General features: G+C 41.1%; 1 protein-coding gene across 15 annotated transcripts in view; it reads right to left on the reverse strand.

The window, feature by feature from the left end:
• PTPN5 (protein tyrosine phosphatase non-receptor type 5) overlaps positions 1-20,107 on the reverse strand; it is a 90,260-nt gene that overhangs the window by 57,855 nt on the left and 12,298 nt on the right. For 12 of the 15 annotated variants that reach the window (XR_015701849.1, XM_087745720.1, XM_087745722.1 and 9 more), the window contains one exon: positions 7,912-8,022. The exons of 2 other annotated variants lie outside the window; for them this stretch is intronic. Coding sequence is in view for 11 of the 13 variants with exons in the window: in XM_087745720.1 (XP_087601846.1) it covers positions 7,912-7,921 (10 nt within the window). In the remaining 2 variants the exon portion in view is untranslated. Of the gene's footprint in view, positions 1-7,911; positions 8,023-17,166; positions 17,233-20,107 lie in introns of all 15 variants that reach the window. One more of the 15 variants, XM_087745715.1, reaches the window with a different exon arrangement.

Raw genomic sequence — 20,107 nt, forward strand, 5'->3', positions numbered from 1 at the left:
GGTGACATGAAAGTTAAGCTAGACAATGGACTAGCAGCAACAAGCAGAGAAAGAAGAAGATAAAATAAAGTGACAAAAGGTGTATGTTTGAGAATAGTGGAAATGAGAATATCTGATGAGAGAAGAGATGAAAGAAGGAAAATAAATACAAGGCCATAGAAGAGAAGCCCACAGGAGGAGGAGGAGTGTGAAAGCCTGGCAGAAGGACTGAGCAGAGACTAAAAACAGCATCTGGCAGTAGCTCAAATCAAACAAGGCAGCATATGCAAGAAGTGCAGTACACTGAAAACTTCCTTCCTCTTGGGGATTAAGTAACTTCAGAGTTAGGGTAGAGAGTCTTCCCTCTCCCTCCTCTGGAATACCTTGCTCTAAACTCCAAAGCAGGAAAAAAATCTAGCTGAACCTTTCTGTGATTGTCATTTCCCAATTGCCACTGTGAGCCCTTAATGGAAATTTTCAAATGCAAAGCTGCAGAAATCACATGTTGATTTTGATGAATTTTCTAGTGGGAAACATGATGGTAGGTACCTCCTCCCTAAATGATTTAGGGCACCAAGAGGCCAGATTTTCAAAAGGTCTAGGGAAATTTTGAAAATCCCTGATCCAGCCAGATAGGACCCTAGTTCTGCTGAAATGACTTTAATAGTTTTTCAAAAGATGGGCCTCAGTTCCATTTTCAAAAGCAGCTTAAAAATATAGAGTCTATTTCACACTGAAAGACAATGAGACAACACTGCACAGTTGCTTTTGAAACCAAGACTGGCATGCTTTTCAAAGTGCTGCCTACCATATGCTTTTGCTTCCTTTAATTGTGTCTGCAAATACAGCACACAAATGTATGTCTGTTTGTCACAATTAAGGAAACACAGGTGCAGTTGTGAGAACACCAAGTACTAAAAACTGGGCAGTCTGAGGACAGCCCAGCATTCCAGGTCTTAAACTGCAGCGATGTTTATGGTACTTGCACAAAACCTGAGAAAATCCCATGTGGGGAAGTACTACAGCACTAGCCAGGACCTAATATAACCTCAGTTCTGTCAACTCCCACAGGGCTGGAACACGGCCTTACATGTAGACACGCCAAGCCAAGAAATGCCATTTCAGGGAATATCCCACCATGTCCCACCTGTTTTTTGTCATGGTGCATGTGCGTAGGCTGCTACGTCTAACTGCACAGCAACATCTAACTGCACAGCAGGAACAAACTACAGCCGTGATTCCTCCCCTCTACCACCATCCAGAACAGGGCTGTAACTGCATTTTGCTGTTGCTCTCCTGAGGTCCATATGCCCACACTTCCTTCATCAGAAACCAGGAAAAAAAGACAGAAACGTGACGGATGCCACCCTGATCTCATTCTAACACAGATAAAGCACATGGTCAGATGTATCTTCTGCGACAGTCCCTACTGTTAAAGATCAAGCTTAAAAGGTGGGAACTACATACAGAAGCAAAAGCACATGAGGGGAAGACTGTCCTAATATGAATGGTGAAAGATAGACTGACAGAACAGTCCCGAATAATCCTTGGAGGAGAGTCACAGCCCAGAGATACTATTTTGCTGCCTGTATAATAAGGGAGACACAGTAAAATGTGCTTTTACCTTGGACTTAAGACCCTAATCTTCCTAGGGACTGCCAGAAACCATCTTAAAAAACAAACTCTGTGATCGACCTTTGAAATACAGCTGCCTACTTCTGCTAGCACTCCTGGGTCATATCATATTAAGTATGTCTCAATATCCTGTCAAGATATGCTCATAATTCTTGATAAATCTTTAAACTTTTCAGTTGATATTCTTGTATTAAGGTCCAAAGACTGAAACCAAAACACATAATTGGTGTGGTCAAATGAATATGAATATGTGAGCTTGAACTCAGGTGTACTGCACTTCATTTTCTTACTTTTTCATTGCAAGCACAATACAGCATTATCAAGCAAACAAGAGACAGCTTTATCTTATCAATTTGGAAAAAAAACCCAAAACCCAAACCATTCTGTCACTGCAACTGGAAATGCAGTGTTTATCTGGGAAAGAAAGAGGCAAGGTGGAATGCACCTGGAGAAAAACAGATGTACATCCTTATGGAAATCCAGGAAAAACTCACAGCTGCTGGGGAAGCAGCAGCATAGTGGTTAGAACACCTTGCTGTGGAAACCCAAATTACAAGCTGCAGCTTTGCACCAAAACACTGTGCCAGATCAGCCTGTGTATATCTTTTACTTGGGCTGTTAGGTTGAAGACACCACTACATACTGCTGTCCACAGAAACCTGTATGCTCTAATCCAGTTGATGTGGCCTGCTAGGCCTTTTGAAGTTCAGGATAAACCTTTGTATCAGGTCATAATTTGAAAATGCATACTCCACCAATACCAAACTGTCAGCATTGCCAGAGATCAGCCAGCTTCACAGTTTCTAGTTACAGTGACATGATGAATTGCAATCATCTCTCCACGGTGACCTAGAAAGTCACTTAGTGATACAGAGACCCAGAGACGTACCAGCAAATGGATTCTGTTGTGTTTTCATGCAGGATGCCTGAAAGATGACCAAAGGATTCCAAATTCCACTGGAACTTCAGCAGAAAACAAATAATCAGTTTCCTTAAATGCCTCATAAAATGCCAGTCTGAATAACAGAGTAATATCTTTGGTATTAAACAAAAAGATATCCTTGATATTGTGACTGCTATGCTGGGCCAATGGAGCTAGCAGAGGAATAAGCATACATTGGGGGACAGTGTCAACAGGTTAAATGTCTCTAGAAGTTACAAATGCCAGTTTACCAGAGTTATACCCCTTACTTGGTATGACGCAAGAAAACCATTTTATGCACAGGAGAGAAGGAGAAGGAAAAGCATCAAGTTAACTCACTTGCCACCTGCCCAGCTTGAGAAAGGATCAAGTACAAGAAGAATTAAAAAAAAAAAAGCACCTAAGAACTTGTCCAGCCCTTCATAAAGGTATGCCACACAAAAAACATCTTTCAAATCCTTCCAAGTCATTGCTTTTCCTTTAAGATCTTGACAAAGACAAAATTTTGCTATGAGTATTTACCCATGTTACCCATATAGCGTATAACACATGGTAAATGCATGTTACCCACCTATTTAATCCATTCGTAAATGCTAAACTTTCCAACCATGGTTACATTTCTTTTGATTCTCCCCGTTGTTGCAACTGACATTTTCATGACTTTTACCTAGTGTGCTGTGAATGCCACTTCTTCATGATTTATAATGGAACAGGAAAAAAAACAACCTTACAAGAAAATGGGTGGGATTTTTCATGCCAAAGTCAGAGTGGCTTTTTTCATGGTTCTATTTGCATTCCACATGCAAGCATATGGTTGGCCAAACTCTGTTCATGTTACTATACAAACATTTCATAAGCACAAATCTTTTTCTGAATCAAGCATTCATTAGAAACGCTGACTACTGTTTCTAAATACTACAGTGAAATCATGGAATGTCCATGTAATGAAAGCTCGATGTTAAGTGAATCGTCTCTGAACTTGTATTTGTCAAACCGTTAAGAAAACAATCTCTTCTTCTTTCCACTATGTTCCCAGAGAAGCATTCTTTCCACTGAGAGTATACTGCTATACTTTATTTCTCAAACAGAAGCAGTATAAACCACACAGAGCCAGACTAAGGCTTCCTTATTGATTTCACTCTTCTTTTTGTTAGAAATCTCCCTGAAGTCATCAGAATTATTTGTGCAACACCATCAAATGAAACAGGGATTATAATCTGGCACAAGAAACAACAATTGCACTCTCATGTATTGCAGATAGCCTATACCTTTCTTAAAGTTCCTTGAAGGTAAACAGTCTTATATAATCCTGAAAGAAACTGTACTAAAGCAGTAAGGACTGTATAACTAAAACTAGCACATGATAATTTACCAAATAGATACTTGTCAAAAAGAATAGACTGATTTCTAATTTAACTCTGTGTTGAAATCAGGGTCCCTGTAGATGCAGTGTACCTTGGCAATGCAAACTGCCTCATTTTCATCATCTCTCTGATTCTTAGATACTGTCAGAGATGGACTGAGATTTTCATCAGTTTAATTTTCTACAGTGTTGAGTTTTGTGTACACACTGCAGAAGAAACTTGCTTTAACAAAGATATAACTGAAAGATCTCAACTTCAAACTGTCAACCCAAGTGCACACTCCGTCAAAAATAGCACGTTAATTTTGCTCATCCCCACAGACTCATGTGACCTCTTTTATCTGCATCCTGTTTTCCACCCGCACCGCAGCAGCTCATGGCTATGTCTCATAGCTACAGCAAAACTTTTCAAGCTTCCAGGAACACCATCCAGTTTTACTTCACTCTGCACACTTTTTGCTTCATACGCTATGTTGGATGCAAGCACATGCAAAATCTAACACGAGGCAGTTCTGTGAAATAAATAGCCTTCTGGTTACTTAAAATGACCATTTTTCAGTCTAGTCCATCATTTTATGGTTTCACCATCCCTTTTCACTGGCTGGCACAAACACATCCTAACAGTTTCCCAAGGCATTTTTCAAAATTTGAAAGTGAACACTGGTTTAACATTTGCCCTCCAACCTACCCTAACCAAGAAATGCATTAGAAGTGTCTTATTAGCTCACATGCCCTGCAATGAAAACAACAATATTTTATTTGTCTGTGTTTTACTGATTACTCAACTTAGGCACTAAAACACTGGAAACCTTCAGCCACATTCTACATCACATTTTCTGCAATACTGAAGGTTATTAGTGTGTTTGTGACAGCTGAACAGAATGATACCCTTTTCTTAGCCAAACTTGAAACAAGGGCCAGTTTACAGTCCTATGACAATGCCTGGACAGTGACTTTTACTTCAAACATTTATTGGAGCGTCTTCTGTCCACTTTAAAGACATGGATTTGCATTTCATACACCATTTCCTGAGCCTTCACTCAAATTACTATCATTGATATTTTCTAACTGTCTTTGCCTCTTGTGCCAGAACCAGTCTGTTCAGCCACCTCAGACTGAGGCCCTTTCAGGGTACCTTTTCAGCAAGCATGCTTGCCAGAAGCAGCGTATACAAACAGACTTTCTTGCACAGTACTTCACCAATGCTTCCATGCTGACACTATTATGTTAACACAAAGGCAACTGCGTGACCTTCAGCTCACATTCAGCTGGAAAGCTTTACCACAAGTTTTTTTGTTGGAACTATTCCACTTTGACATCACATAATAAATGACTGTCGATCTTTTCTTTCTCCCCTCCCACATCAGGTTTTCCCAGGCTAAGCTCTTCTGCAAGGCAGAACTACCCACACCTTATTCTGCAATAAAAACAAAACTGTTTGAAAAACTTCCCTTTGTATTGCCCACATATAAAGAGTAAGCCAGTATCACTGCTGAATTAAAGATCTTTTTGACCAACAACCTGCAGACTAGGCACATGAACACATGGTATTTTGGCCAAGCAGAATTCAATGGAGATGAGGAGAAGCGAATAAAGAGGGGAACACTTCTCTTAGTACAGTGTCAAAGCCTAAGTGAAAACAAACGCGGCAGAAGTGAAGTCCCATTCCAGGAGGAAACCAGGAGGGAAAAGAAAAAAAGCAAAGGAGAAAAAAAAAAAAAAAGCATTACTCTGCCAGAACCATTCACACATTTCCCCCCAAAGCAGCCATACTGGTGGACAGGAAATAGGAAATGAAATGCGAAAGCCTTCTGAATATACTCAGTATCCGTAAGAATCATAGAGTGGATTTATAGCACATATTTTTTTAAACTACCCAGTTAAAAATGGGGAAGGGGGTTTCTATGTGGGTGGATGGATCAAATTCACTCATGGTTTAATTCCATACTTTTTTTACCTTTACTCCATACAAACTACATTTTCGTCCAAATTTCAGTGCAGGGATAAATCTGATAAACTTTGCAAAGTGGTTTCTGAATTCATTATTTTGTATAACCAGTAGAATTGCATTTACATCTTGCTTTGAAATTAATATAGTCTATGACCATAAAGATCAGGTAACATACAACATCATGTTTTTATCTATGCTAAACTATCAAAAGTAAGTGCTTTGAGGCAAAAAGTATATGTTTGCCATTTACTGCATTTTAGTACATGTCCTAACATAATGAGGCTTCCAATTATTCACCACACCTACACACCACTTCAATATAAAAGTAAATAATACTTATGTTTTATGGCCTAGGTTTAACACTGGCCTCAAAGGATCTGGAAAAGGCTGTATAACACAAAGCCTGTAAAGAACACTCGCATTACTCTCTGAGCTTATAGAAAGGAAAGCGCATCCTGTCTGCCATCAAATCAGTGGCAAGCACTGACTATCAGCTGGCCCAAGCTGACCACTTATATTTAATCCGTAAAGAGAATGTAAACACCCAGGAGAAATATCTGTAAGTTACCTGAAGTTTCTCAGGATTCTTATGTAAGTGATCATCCCCCTGTACTCCTGCACTGGTGAGGCTGCACCCCGAATACTGTGTGCAGTTTTGGGCCCCTCACTACAAGAAGGACATTGAGGTGCTGGAGCGTGTCCAAAGAAGGGCAACGAAGCTGGTGAAGGGTCTAGAGCACAAGTCCTATGAGGAGCTGCTGAGGGAGCTGGGGGTGTTTAGTCTGGTAGCAAGGTAGGTGTCAGTTTCTTCTGCCAAGTAGCAAGTGATAGGGCAAGAGGAAACAGCCTCCAGCTGCGCCAGGGGAGGTTTAGGTTGGATACTAGGAAAAATTTCTTCACTGGAAGGGCAGTCAGGCACTGGAACAGGCTGCCCAGGGAAGGGGTTGAGTCTCCATCCCTGGAGGTATTTAGAAGATGGGTAGATGTGGTACTTGAAGACATGGTTTAGTGGTGGACTTGGCAGTGCTAGGTTAACGGTTGGACTCGATGACATTAAAGGTCTCGTCCAACCTAAATGATTCTACGATTCTGTAAGTAATAAAAGGTCACAGCTCATAAAGGCCTTTTCAGAAGTAAAGCATACAGCAGGTGGAACGAATCCATTCACCTTACAGCTTGTTCGCATACAGAACATGTTTTTGCACTCCACACACTCCCTAATAAAGGCTTTCAGCATCTTCTTTCCGTAAGCTGGGCCTCCTTCAGAGTCTGGAGTTGATTCTAAAGGCACACCCCAATCAGCTGAACTGGCTTCTGTACTGTAAAAACAACCACAGACTGCAATAACCTGCAAGACATCTATACCTGCAAGAGGGTATGAAAGGCTGGTCCAGTGTAGCATTAAGACATATTTAGGCTGTAATCAGAAGGTAAACAGATCAGCTTTCTAACCAATAAAAAGAAAAAAGGTTTATCTACACCAGATGCATGACTGGAAGTCCAACGTCCAGTAGCTGTAAGAGGCCTCATTGTGCAGACAGGAAACGCTTTCTGGTAAGAGACAGAATATGCTTAGAACCAAGTTCACAATGACTTGAAAACACCCACTTCCTTGATGATTAAACGAAAGTAATTTACTTACTGCTTACCACAAATAAATAAAAAACATGTTTGAGACAGCTATGGACTAGATTTAAAAGGACTTTCTAAGGAGCTTTTAGGAGACAAGGGCTCAATCCTTTAGGCTTCCTTAGAAATCCTAGTTCAAATGAGCTTCGTAGACATCAAGTAGGTAATGGAGGTAAAACGGACTCTTTGCATGATGTGAGAACCACAGTTAGATTAAAAGATGTAGACCACTACAAAAAGATCTAGCAAAAAGTACCTTCCATGCTAACTGGGCTTTGCAAAACATTTACAATGTGCAATGAATTTTCCTTCCCCCCCCCCCCTTTCATTCTCCAAGAAGATTAGCACAAGTTCTAAAAGAGTGTATGACTCTGTTTTTCATTTGTACTGAAGTGACAGTATGATATATCTGATATTCCTTGCCTTACTTACCATCTGACATGCACTCAGTCCTTTCAGTCACATAGTAGCTCAGTTCCAGTGTCTGCTCCAGGACAGATGGTCCTCTGGGATCATCATTTACATCCTTTATGCACTAGAATCCTAAAAAATAAGTGAAAAATCTAAGCTTTAACACTATCAGATGTCCCAGAATCATTCAGGGCCTTTACACAGAATTCTTCTTGAAGAGAAATTCTAAAAGACCACAATGTGATGTTCATCCATAAAGGAATTATCAATCCACTAATCTGTGGGGTGGGGGGAAGCATGGAAAGGAGATGAAGCACATCCCTCTGCTGTTATTGATCCACTTGCTTTTGCTTATTGCCTGTGTACCTGAACTTGGATCTACCCGAAACCCTCCAGGTGTCCAAAGGGTATGTACCATAAAGTCTTTTAGTATTTAAGGAAAAGGGGGCGATCCATAAGCTAAGCTCCCTGAGGAGCCATCTGCTCCATATGGAAAAAGCTTTCAGAAGAAATCATAATGGCCGATTCCATTAAAATCTCAGAGAGTGCTTAAAGGCCTGTGAGTACAAGACAGAGACCCTTACTACTTATTTGTGAAGGACTGCTGAATGTGTCATACCTACCACACAGCGTGGCTAACGGAATACATAATTTAGAAACAGTACATCACAGCCTCAGACACTGTGTGTCCAACATGCCACTCAAAGCATAGCAAAAACATGCGGGCATGTAGAAAGAAATTTACCTCTAACAAACTGCAAGGACTTCTTCCTTCTTTACAGATTCTGCTAAAGGAGGGGCCAGAGTACTCTTTGTCCAGAATGTACAGTGCTCTGCCTCCAAGGCTTGTATGATTTGTCATCTACTTCTTAAGCACCTCGCACTGTGAACACCAGGCCACTTCATCCGCAGTCTCATCCAAAGCCCACAGAAAACAGTACAACTCTTTCTATTGATGTCAACACAATTTGCATCACAAACCCAATCAAAAAGTCTCCTGAAGAACAACAGTATAGAAAGGGCTAAATCCTGAAAGTACCTTCTCCTACAGAGGTCCTGTTGAAATCACAGAGAGTTCATTTCACTAGAAACTCATCTTTCCAGTTTTGAACACGCTAACATACCAAAGACCACCTAGATACCCAGACTTAACCTCTGACTCTGGGACACGAGGTGGCCACTGCATATAGATAAGCACATTTGCATGTTAAAGAAAAACATATTTAAAAGCAAGTCACATTCTTAGAAGACACCAGGATACAACAAGACAGCATCCAGGTAAAAGCAAGTCAGCAGAATCATGTGTGAGGCACTCCTCAAAAAAAATCATCCCAACCAACATAGCACATCTTAGCATTAAGCAATCCTCTGCTACCCAGGACAAAGGACTACTAAGTCAAGGGAGGAAACTTGCTATAAAGGCCCGGATACACGCTGTGTCTTTCACTTGTAATACAAACATAGTATGGAGGAACTATGTAGGTCCAAGAGTAAGAAATACTGTCTGTGTACACAGTGTGTGTCAAAACATAATCTAAAAGTTATTCTTAAAACCAGAAAAATCAGGCATAAAGCATACAGATGGTATTTATACTTTTATAGCCACTTAGAAACACCTCTCCCTCCCTCGCAGGAAAAAATGACAACCAATTATTTTCAGCTAGATGTTTTTATTAAGTTTGTTTTCTGATGTGTTTGCTTAAGTCAAAGCTCAAACACAGAAAAGATGTCTTGCAGGCAACTCCCAAGGGGAGTCAACCTTCTTTTACACAGCAGGTGCCATTCAAAACAACTAACAAGCACCATAAAAAGACAGTGTGGATAGTTCTGAGTCCATCATCAGCACCCCCATTGTTCCTCTGAAACTTCTGGTGATGACATAATTGCCAGCTCTGTGCAATGGTTCCCAAGAAACAGGCTTTGCAATGCGCTCATTCCACTCCAGCAGCATGTCCATGAGGTGCAGAACCAAGAAGTAACTGGATTTCCTAAGTGGCTGCCACTGAAAAAAAGGAATTGGTGCCTCCTGACTCACTACTGAAGGCCAAACTATAGGCCCAAACTACATCAAGTGGTCTAATAAAAGATGTTATGCCTCTCTATACAGCTCTCCTGATGTTACCTTATGTTGACACAAAGGGGCCCGGTATCTGAACAGGTTGCTCCAGTATATAACATTATCACTTCTGTTAAGTGGAAGTGTAATTGACTCTGCATGCTCTCAGTCCAATGCAAACAGAAGACGACACTGATAAAATTCAAGCAAGCAGTGCTTAGTGCTTTTACAAAAGCAGACTAAGAACGTGTACACACAGTTACTGTGGTTCAGCTGACACAAGGCAACTTGATCACACATCTTAGTTTTTAACATAAAGCTGTTTGCAATGACAGCAGCCCCAAATGCTGTTCTTTGACCTTCCTTAGTGCCTGCCGTCCACCACAATATTCAAACGCTGGTACAAAAGTGTTTTCTTTACACACACTGCTGTGCAGGAACTTGGTATCATGACACTTCGAGAGAGGCCAAATGAATAAGAATTAATGCTGAAGCTGTAGGCACAAGGCCTGTATCTCTAGGTCCTTGTAGCTTCTAGAAAGAGTGAGTTACCTCTTCTTAAGCTATATGCAACTGTTGTAGTCTGCCTTCAGCAGAGGTGCCTTGCCAGACTCTGCACTTAATCCCTTTCTCTACACTGCCTTTAAATTCAACCATTCCTCCTCTGCTTCCTCTTTCCCCCACCATGTAACTTAGGGACAAGTGTAGTTTTAAACTGTTGAAGGAAATAAGCCCATCTATTGCTTAACATGCCCTATCTTTCTGTCTCTCCAACAGCATATGAACAGTCAGAAGAAAATACCACTAAAGCAAGGACAGTTAGGAATCACTCCTGTCTCTGAAAATGCACACAGCCTTATTCTCAATTACCTTACATCTTGCAGTTATTATCAATGCAAAACTGATGTGAAAACAATATTCAGATTTGGTAGCATTTTACACCTACTTTACACCGATATAGAAGAAACGTGCTGCCACGTGCCCATGACTATGAGGAAAACCTTGAAGGCAGAGTAGTTTTACAGAAAGCTAGTCACCTTAAACAATAAAGGCAATACGACTGCATAACCTTGCTTTTAAAACTCTTGTGTGTCTTTCATTATACTGACAGGAGCCGCTAAAACTAGGCACAGGAGCACTTACTCATGTGCATAAGCACCAGCAAAATCAGGCTCCAAGTTAAGAGAAGATTTCAGCACTTCATTTTGCTCTGTGTGAAACCTCTAGAGGATGTGTCACAGAGGACTGATAGGCAATTGCAAAACTTCTGGTAGCAAGTACTCAGCAGCACATTCAGACTACTTCATGGAAGCAAAAGTGACTTTATCTTGTGCTGTGTATGAGCAAAACCCCATGTTTTTAAGCTACCAGGTTAATTTTTGCTGAAAACACTAGCATAGTCTGCCCAGATGCAAGCAAAAATCGTGCACGTAATTATCTGGATATATACTCTGGCACTGACAGAGCAGAAAAGCAGGTTAGTGTGCAGTAGCATCATCACAGAACAGTAATGCAAATCCAGAGGGCAGAACACAAAACTATAAAATGGTTTATTGCTACTGTTCACTTTTTCCCTGTTCTGGGAAGGACACAGAATCTATTCCAAAGAATGCATCGTTCAGGCAATCTGTAGTGATGGTGTGTTGTAAGATGTTCCCTCGCTCCATCTACAACCCCTGATCAGACAGGAGTATTTGCCTGAAAAAGGACTACACAGAGCCACACACTCTCCAGCCTTTTGTCCTTATATTCCCTTTTCTCCGTCTTAAGAATGGACAAACCTAAGACAGGGCCAAGTCTCCTGGGACAGAGGAACAGAAACGTGTTATTAAAATAAAATGGGTACATAAGTGGTTTCTGTCTTGGGATCTGAAAACCAAGTTTAATTAACCAGCTGAGTGGAAAGCAGAGTTTATATCATGCAGACTATCTGCGGACTCTCACCCCAGTCACTCCACACAATCCTTTGTAACTGCTAGTCCACATAATAGCAATTTTTGCTGGTAAAGATACAGTAACTGGGATGAAGGATCTAGACGCCAGCTTTCACAGAGATCAGGAAAGAAGCTACAAGTGTTTAAAATAGAGGAAATAGAGTCCAATTCACATTACACAGGCTACTAAATAGTTCTGTAAGGGAAATATGGCTTCGCTCCTTCTTGGAACTCCTACAAAATAGTTTGTCATCAGTTAGAAAGTTATTCAGTGCTAAAAGGATATTGACAGATTCTGCCACTGTCAATGAAAGAGAGTCCTGGAAAGAGTCTGAAGAGTTCTGCCTTTCTCTACCTGTATTCTGGAAGTCTGATTTCTGAAATACTGTGTGCTTATGAGATACGCCAGTGAAAAGTGTGATAAACTTGGAAAAATTTTAGCTCTGCGAACAACCGAGGTCTGTCCCCTGAATACCTGATCATCTGGTTGTCAGGCCACAGAACCGTAACTTGGTGGTTTGGGATTTTGTCTTTGGTTTCCAGTGTCTCCATTTTTTAAGATTCAGCTCAAGAGACTGTCTCCCATTCTGTCTTTGCGGAGTTCTTAGCTGAGTGGGTCCTTAATATTTCTTGGGGAATTTAAATGAGACTACCATCCAAACAACCAACACTTAAGGTTAGCTTCATGTTCTATTCAAGATGATCGAACCTTCCACTGCTGCAGAAAGAGAGGGGTTTGTTTCATCCTGGTCACTCTCCTCTATTGCATCCTATCCATCTATCTTATCTATCCATGCAACAAGGCTGCTGCTTCAGCTTGCAGAATTGGTGGAAAACTAATTAATTTGGGGGGTGGATTAGTCATCATTGGAGGAGTGAAAAGGGGACCATCTTCAGTGGAAGCTCACTGCTCGATTAAATGCAAAGTTGAACTACACACTGCTTACAGGGATTTACAGAACTTCCCTGGGTGTTCATGCAGTAGTATCTGCATATATATTTTAAAACTATAGCTAAGCAAGGATCAAACGGAATCCAACTCCTTTGTTACAGTATACTAATTTTTGTCAAAACCTCACACCAATTTTATCAAAGAGAGATCAAACCTCAATCAGGGCAGTTAAATACAAAACTTTCCAACAACACTCCCACTGGAAAAAACAAAAGTTTTTTTCCAGCCATTAAAAATAAAGTGAACTCAGATAATTACATGATAAGCACCGCTATCCTAGTGAACATTTATAGCAATTACTTGAAATTCTGATGTCACTTGCAACAGATATATCAGCTGGTAGTTTTAAAAACTTGATCATGTATTAAAAACTATGACCAATATTGTTTTCTGTGCATAGAGATAAACATCCTGCTCAAGGATCTGAACTCCTATTTAAAAACAAAACCAAACATTAAGAATAAAAAGCACTCAGTATGGTTCTGAGACACATATGTGGCTGCATTGCATATTCCCTGCCTACACTGACAGTGTGGGAGCTCTGTTAGTCATCTAATGCGCATATTTGCTTGGCACAATGCCTCTACTTTCTTATGCAGGCAAGAAAGATGATCACCAGTTTATTGTATTTTTACATCTTCACTGCATGTTCATCAGTCAGTATGACCAGACCTTCCCAATTCAAACTACAAGCTGTTAGGAGATAGACCAGTTCAAAGTGAAGCCCAAGGACTGGAAGGTTGTTGAGCACATCTGTAAAGACAAGGGCGACATTTTAGATTCATGCTGCTTAGACACATTTTTTGGTGGGACCTAACAAAATGTTTATTGTAAGAGTAAGGACCTTTTATTGAATAGAAGCCTAATTTAGTTTTGCTTTCAACCCCGACACAGATCCTTCTACTATCTTCAAGGGCATTAGAGGTTCTCAGTTGGCTTGCTTTAACTGTCTTTCTCTGCCTCCATTCTGCAGGAAGCTGGAGCAGAACCTGGGCTTGGTTTTCAAGGCAGGCTGTCATAAGACCTCCTTGCCCAGACTACAGCAGGATCACACTGATCCCATCCTTCTGGCATCCCAATTTCATTTAAACCATACAAAACACATACAAGAAAGGTGTGCCTTTTTAGTGTAATGTTGAGGATGAAATCTGAAGAGGAAGGGAGGGAGGCAGAATTTCCAGGTGCCTCAATGTTGTCAGACCTTGAAGGACTGACTCTGGCCATTTCCCCTCTCAACAACCCTGGATGCTGCAAATTAGTGTTTTACCATGAGATACTTCATGTTACAACCTGCTTTGTATAGAATTAACAAAGCACCAACACAATTGCTTTCTGACACACGAGGGAAGAAGTGCTTTGAGGGGAGGTAGCTCACGCTGTTTCTTAGGTATCTCTGTGGTGAACCCACTTAACACTTACTACTGCATTTATGTCAAGGAGAAGTCTCATGCTGCCCTGCTCCAGTGTGGAAACTGGGAAGTCTGGGACTGCCTTGTAGGACCTTTTCTAACCCCTTCCTTATTTTAAGTGCCTTAGGCAACACGGGCCACCATGCCTCTGCTGTTTTTGCCCCAGATGTGCACAAGTTTGGATTCCTGAGGACTGCAGTGCTTTGGTGTAATGTCTGCTGACTGCAGTTCTCAGTGTGTTAGTTCTAGCTGAAGGGAACAGCTTTTGACAAGCAGAAGTTCAGAAGAGGTAAGATCTGGTCTGATCTAGTGGAGCTCTGTCTTTAAATTCTATGATGGTAAGGCAGAAGAAATATGTGGGAAGCATCCACAATAATCAACCATCTCAAGTTAATTAGCAATTAATTTAGTGAGCTACTAAAGTCTAGCAAAGATGAATCCTGAGAGATTCTGGTCACAGTTACCCTGATGTAAATCTAGATTAACTCCTAGAGAGAACATCAGTCTCCATGACAGTTACTTCAAATTTACATCCAGCTACTCTGAATTTGTGCACTTGTTTTCACAGCCGTGTGGGAGATCTGTCTCAACACAAATCAGCTCTGCTCTCCTGCAGATTCTGCAAGGTACACAGAGTTACATTCCTGTAAAAATCTAACCTCAGTGAAATGGGGAAATTAAATTCTCTGCTCTGATGAAACCTAAGCCTCCCACATAACAGACAAAAACCCTGCTACAGAGCAGCCACTACAAGTGGTCACAACATCCTCCTCAGTTCTCAGTCTTCCAGCAGTAAGGATAATACCCTCTCACTGGATTTCATGAAGCACAGCAGCAACCATCAAAATTACTACATTCTTCTGCCTAGGACTCTTATGAGTGTTAGGAATACCGGATCCACAGAGTGCACAGTTTTGAGTCCAGTCTCACAACCCTACCAAAATCGAAAGTCTTCAAAGGTCATCTTTCTAAGAGGGGGTAAACACCTTCCGGCCATTAGTGCTGCCCCATGTGATATACACTGCAGCTGCGTCAAAGAAACTTGATATGAAAAAGGAGTTATTGTCCTGCCACACAGCACTTTGCCCTTCTACCAACTTACTGAGCTCTGTGTCCCCACCTCTGCACAGCCATCACTTCCCCCTTCCTCTACCCCTTAAGCTAACTGCTGGATTAAAACAATATAATCCCCCTTCCCACCCACATGAATTCCAATCCAAGTAGTACAGCACTACTCATGAAATTCTAAGTTGATTCAGGTAAGGAAATGTTCATATGCTTCTGGGTAAGCCAGAGTACAGGTCATAAGTAACAAAGAGCAGAAACACACCACAGGCCACATACAAATGCAAGTGCTGTAATTCTGAATTTAACATATGTCCAGACAGCTTGCCAAATGGTTTGTGGAAACATTACACAGAGATACTTAGAGCCACTTCTGCTAGATGGCTCACATTAAGAACTTGCATCAAACTCATTCACATGGGGATTTTTTTAAGCAAATTATCAATCTCCCCTTACCAGCCTAACTTTGAAAGGATCAGACACATTCCTACCCCCACTCCACTGATGATTACGTTCACACTGCAGATCCTAACGGCCTCACCTAGTTTTATCCTTTGCAGACACTGGCTATCTGAAGGAGCCCAGAATCTGCTTGCTGTTCCTTTGTATCATGCCATAAGTGGGGTTGATAGGGTTACTCAAGATGATCCAGCAAGCTCAGAGCACAGTCTTCATGCATTCATAAGGATGTGGCAGAGCTCTATTTCATTTTGGAATATTTTTTTCTGCTTTCATGTGCAATATCACTCTGAAGACTGTTTTGCCGTTAAATATTAGTGTGGATTCATGATCTCTCAGCACTGAGTCTCCATCAAAACAGCCTGATAAGCTTATGAGCAAGCATCATACTAGCAAAGCATATGGCATGAGTTAAGGTAGCCAAAATTTTCATGGTTCCCAGCATTTGCAGAGTTTAAACAGCGTAAGTCAAGTATACCCACAAGTAGAATACACAGAAGAAATATATATCATCACTAAACAAGCTTTTGTCTTCAGTAGTATTCTAAAATTTAAAAAAATTAAGCTATTTTCATGGTTAATGCTAGATGATTGGGGGGGGGGGATTTTGAATCTATAAAATTGCTTGAAAAGGGACAGTCATTTTAGAGTGAAGCAATTCAAAGGACCTGCTCTTTCAAAAAAAAAAAAAAAAAGATAAACAGCCAAGTTTTTACAAGAAAGATAGATTAGTTCTCACTCAAGGATTTAAATGAAGTGGCTGGAAAGTATTTGGCAACTAACAACTTGAAAACAAAATGGTAATTTTTAGGTTGGCACGCTTTGAAAGGTAGTACATAATAGCTAAATAAATGCTAGTCTTTATAAAAGATGACATTTTAGCTAAGCAATTCTACACAAAGTAATTTCTACTACATAGGCCAGTTTGGTTCTTATAATTAGACCTCCCCAAAACTATTAAACTTTTATGAACTTGTTTACAGGTACAAGTTATGTCATAATATAGTAGGATGAGTATTTTAAGAATAGCTATTCCAGAATGAATATGTCCATACATGAAACTGTTTAGGAAGTTATTGCACAGTGATGTTCTATAGATACAGCTGTAAGTAGTACAGAATATTGTAGCATCCCACAAGTAAAAACAATTCAACATTTTTCTGAGATGAAGCAAAATAATCTAGCCTCCAGATGCACCAAGAACTAAGTATATCCCACAGCACCCTATAATGCTTATCTCAACCTCCAGAAAATTACTGGGCAGAAATAAAGCTAGAATTACACGTAAATCTCAGGTGCCTTTTCTGAACTTAACTAAGCTTCACCAACAGGTGGGATAGGAATTCAACTGGTTACTGAGGGCTAGGCATTAATATCCTGCTTCATTTCTAGAAGACTAACCGGACACAAAGCAATCCGTCTTTGTACTGCTTCTCCAGGATCTCCCCAGCTGACTCATTCTCCTGCCTGAAATACAGCAGAAGGGTGAAACAGAGTTTTTTAACAGAGATGAAAGTAAAACAGAATCCCTCACATTATCAGAATCAAAATTGCTTTGTATAGTAGCAAGAGAGAGACTAAAACCAAAAGTGGATGCCCATTTGCAAACTGCCATTAAATTTCCAGGAAGCTACTCCACCAAGGAGCATACTGCACCCTAGAGAGTCCTTAATTAATAGTATCACATTTGCAATAGGCTAGTTAAGGTTGTGTCAGGATTTACATTATAAATCCCTAATTATATGTTAGCAAAACAATCCTGAAACTTACTGAAACATGATATACAGGGTTCCAATCCACGAAGACAGACTCTGGGATGGAGGTGGGGAAAAAGTGTTAGTATCAGGGTAGACTGGATTTCATGTTTTAATTTGAAAATACCAAAAAAAAAAAAAAAAGGGGGCAAGCTTGGAACCATTTCAGGTTCCAAAAGCAGAGAACATTTTGGCAGGTATTTAAGGCTGAATCCTGGAGGTAGCAAATGCCTTTGGCTCTGATCTCAGTGGGATGTATGGGTGGTTAGCATCCCCCCAAAGAATGAGGGATTACCAGTGTCTAAACACTCATGTGTATCAATGGGCATTACAGGATGCAGCTGTTTCTGGGGTCTGGAACACAGTCCATCTGTACTTGCTCTGTTACTCTTGGTTTACAGAGCTTGATCCTGCTTCCATCACAGTGCTGATGATGTCTACAGTCTATGGTCAGGAAGATAAGCACTATAAACCTCCAAACATGATGAAATATACAGTATATACAAGAGCTTTATGCACAGAATATATTTTGCATTAGATGGAGCATCACTCTCCCCTTTATGTTTACATGTGGTTTGTTTCACAGTATCTTGGCATTGTTTCTTTGATTAGAAAATATATAGCATCAAATTTGGAGCTCCAACCCCATCAGCTGGAACAGAGCGCACATCTCTTGACTTCTCATTCTTGGAAATGGATTGCAGTAGCGGGGAGGGGAAGCAGCATTAGACAGTGTTAAGAGAGCAGACGGAGCAGACAGAGGCACTTCATGACCATCCAAGTCTGCAGTAAGTGGTCTCAGTACTAAAGTAAGGCCAGTCAGGTTGAAGGTAAGGATAGTAAGGTCAAAGTAAAGCCAGTTAAGTGATTTCGATATCAAATGGAGGCCCATCTGCTGGGTGCTTCCATCCTTCATTGTCCTGAGGTCCAGGCACTGGTGCCCCTAAATGTCCTGTGATACCCCACTCTGTATCCTTCAATACTTCTGTTACCTTCACAGAGGTGCACATGCGCCCAAGAACAGCGTTCAGAGTGCCTCAGGCCTTGGCTGCAGCCAGGTCTGTCCCAGTTGTGAACCCCAGCCAACTGGCAGTGGGGCACAGGAGGATCCCCCTTTTATCCTGCCCTATACATTGTGGCTGTGTGTCCAGGTGACAGCAAAATAGTATCAGGGCCCCAGGGCTATGCCACAGCCTCCCCTGCTTGGGATCTGCCAGCTCAGCATTGATTACCCATGGAAAAAACAGTATGTTTCTTCTAGAGTCCTCAAGACTCAAGAGGGTGGCTCAAAAGGCAGTGGCAGTCTGTTATGACTTTTCTTAGAGAGGAAGCTGGGTATAACAACTCGGGTCCTAGGTCAGGACTCAGGAGTTCCCCACTCTGTCTGATAGAAGACTTCTGACACTAAGACAGTATTGTCTTGATTTTTCTTAATTGTATTTGGACACTACAAGCTACAAAAGGGTCATATATTCCATGTACGTGAAACATGGCCACCCTTAACGTACCCAGGTTTGAAAAGCTTATCCATTCACAAAATTAAAACCCTGTAAGTCAACAATCATCCTGACTAGCAATTACTGATTAGAAATTATACTGCAACTCAGAATCTTGCCTTTGACACACTGTTGTCTCCCCAGCATAAACCATGGCGAGCCTGACCTTCTTTCATAATTCCTCCCTTTCTACTGAGTTTATTAGCATGGTAAATCGATCTTAAGAAGGATTCGATCAGAGAGCAGACAGTGCTCTAGGAAGAGAAGTTTTCTTGTTTCTGCCATTGTACCAAATGGCATCTTCCTGTTTGCTAAATAGCCGCCTGCTCAGGTTAAATTGCCCCATTGACATTGGGGTGCCACACATCACTGAAGGGAGCAGAACCAGTTATCCCAAAAGGATGACTGCAGCACCTCAAACCATCAGGTTATCACTACTGTATCCATTTAGTCTGTTGCTGCCACAGCCTTAAAAAAATTAATGAGTCCTCTAGGGAGTATACAGACCTAATGCTCAAAGCAAAGGAAGCTGCTGCCAATACTGTTTTCTTCTCCCTAGACACCAGTTCAAGTCAAAGCAGAATAGCAGCTTTTGCCCCCCAGCAGAGTATCAGGATCCTTTCAGACAGAGAAAAATACCTATGCTTGCATGGACTTGAAATTTCACAACCTGCAAGCCGTCACCATGTAGTCCGATCTTGTTCCTTCCACCATCTGGGGGATTTCTGCCATCAAGTTCAACACAAAGAGGAATTAAGCTTCATGTGGGGTAATTTCTGAAGTTATCTTGGTCCAAGTTTTGTGAAGATGCTAAACCCTGCTTAGAAATAATGACCTCCAAACAACTAAAGAGAGTGCTTAGTTTCTCCAGCTCTAGCACTGACTTCATTTCTTGCTTCTCCTTTTCTGTGCAGCAGTTAACAACACACCCACAGACATGATATGGCATATACACAGAAACACAGGTCAGCGAAGTTATTTATGTAAGGATCCTTGTTTAAGGAATTATCTCACACAAAGGGGAACATCAGCAGATGGGGCTCTGCTTCGGCATCATATTCCTCAAATGTGAATGCCTGGCGGGTACAGAGG

The sequence above is a fragment of the Nipponia nippon genome, unplaced genomic scaffold (assembly GCF_047370975.1).
Source record: "Nipponia nippon isolate SJK-2023a ecotype South Korea unplaced genomic scaffold, ASM4737097v1 scaffold_10, whole genome shotgun sequence".
NCBI classification, from domain to species: Eukaryota; Metazoa; Chordata; class Aves; order Pelecaniformes; family Threskiornithidae; genus Nipponia; species Nipponia nippon.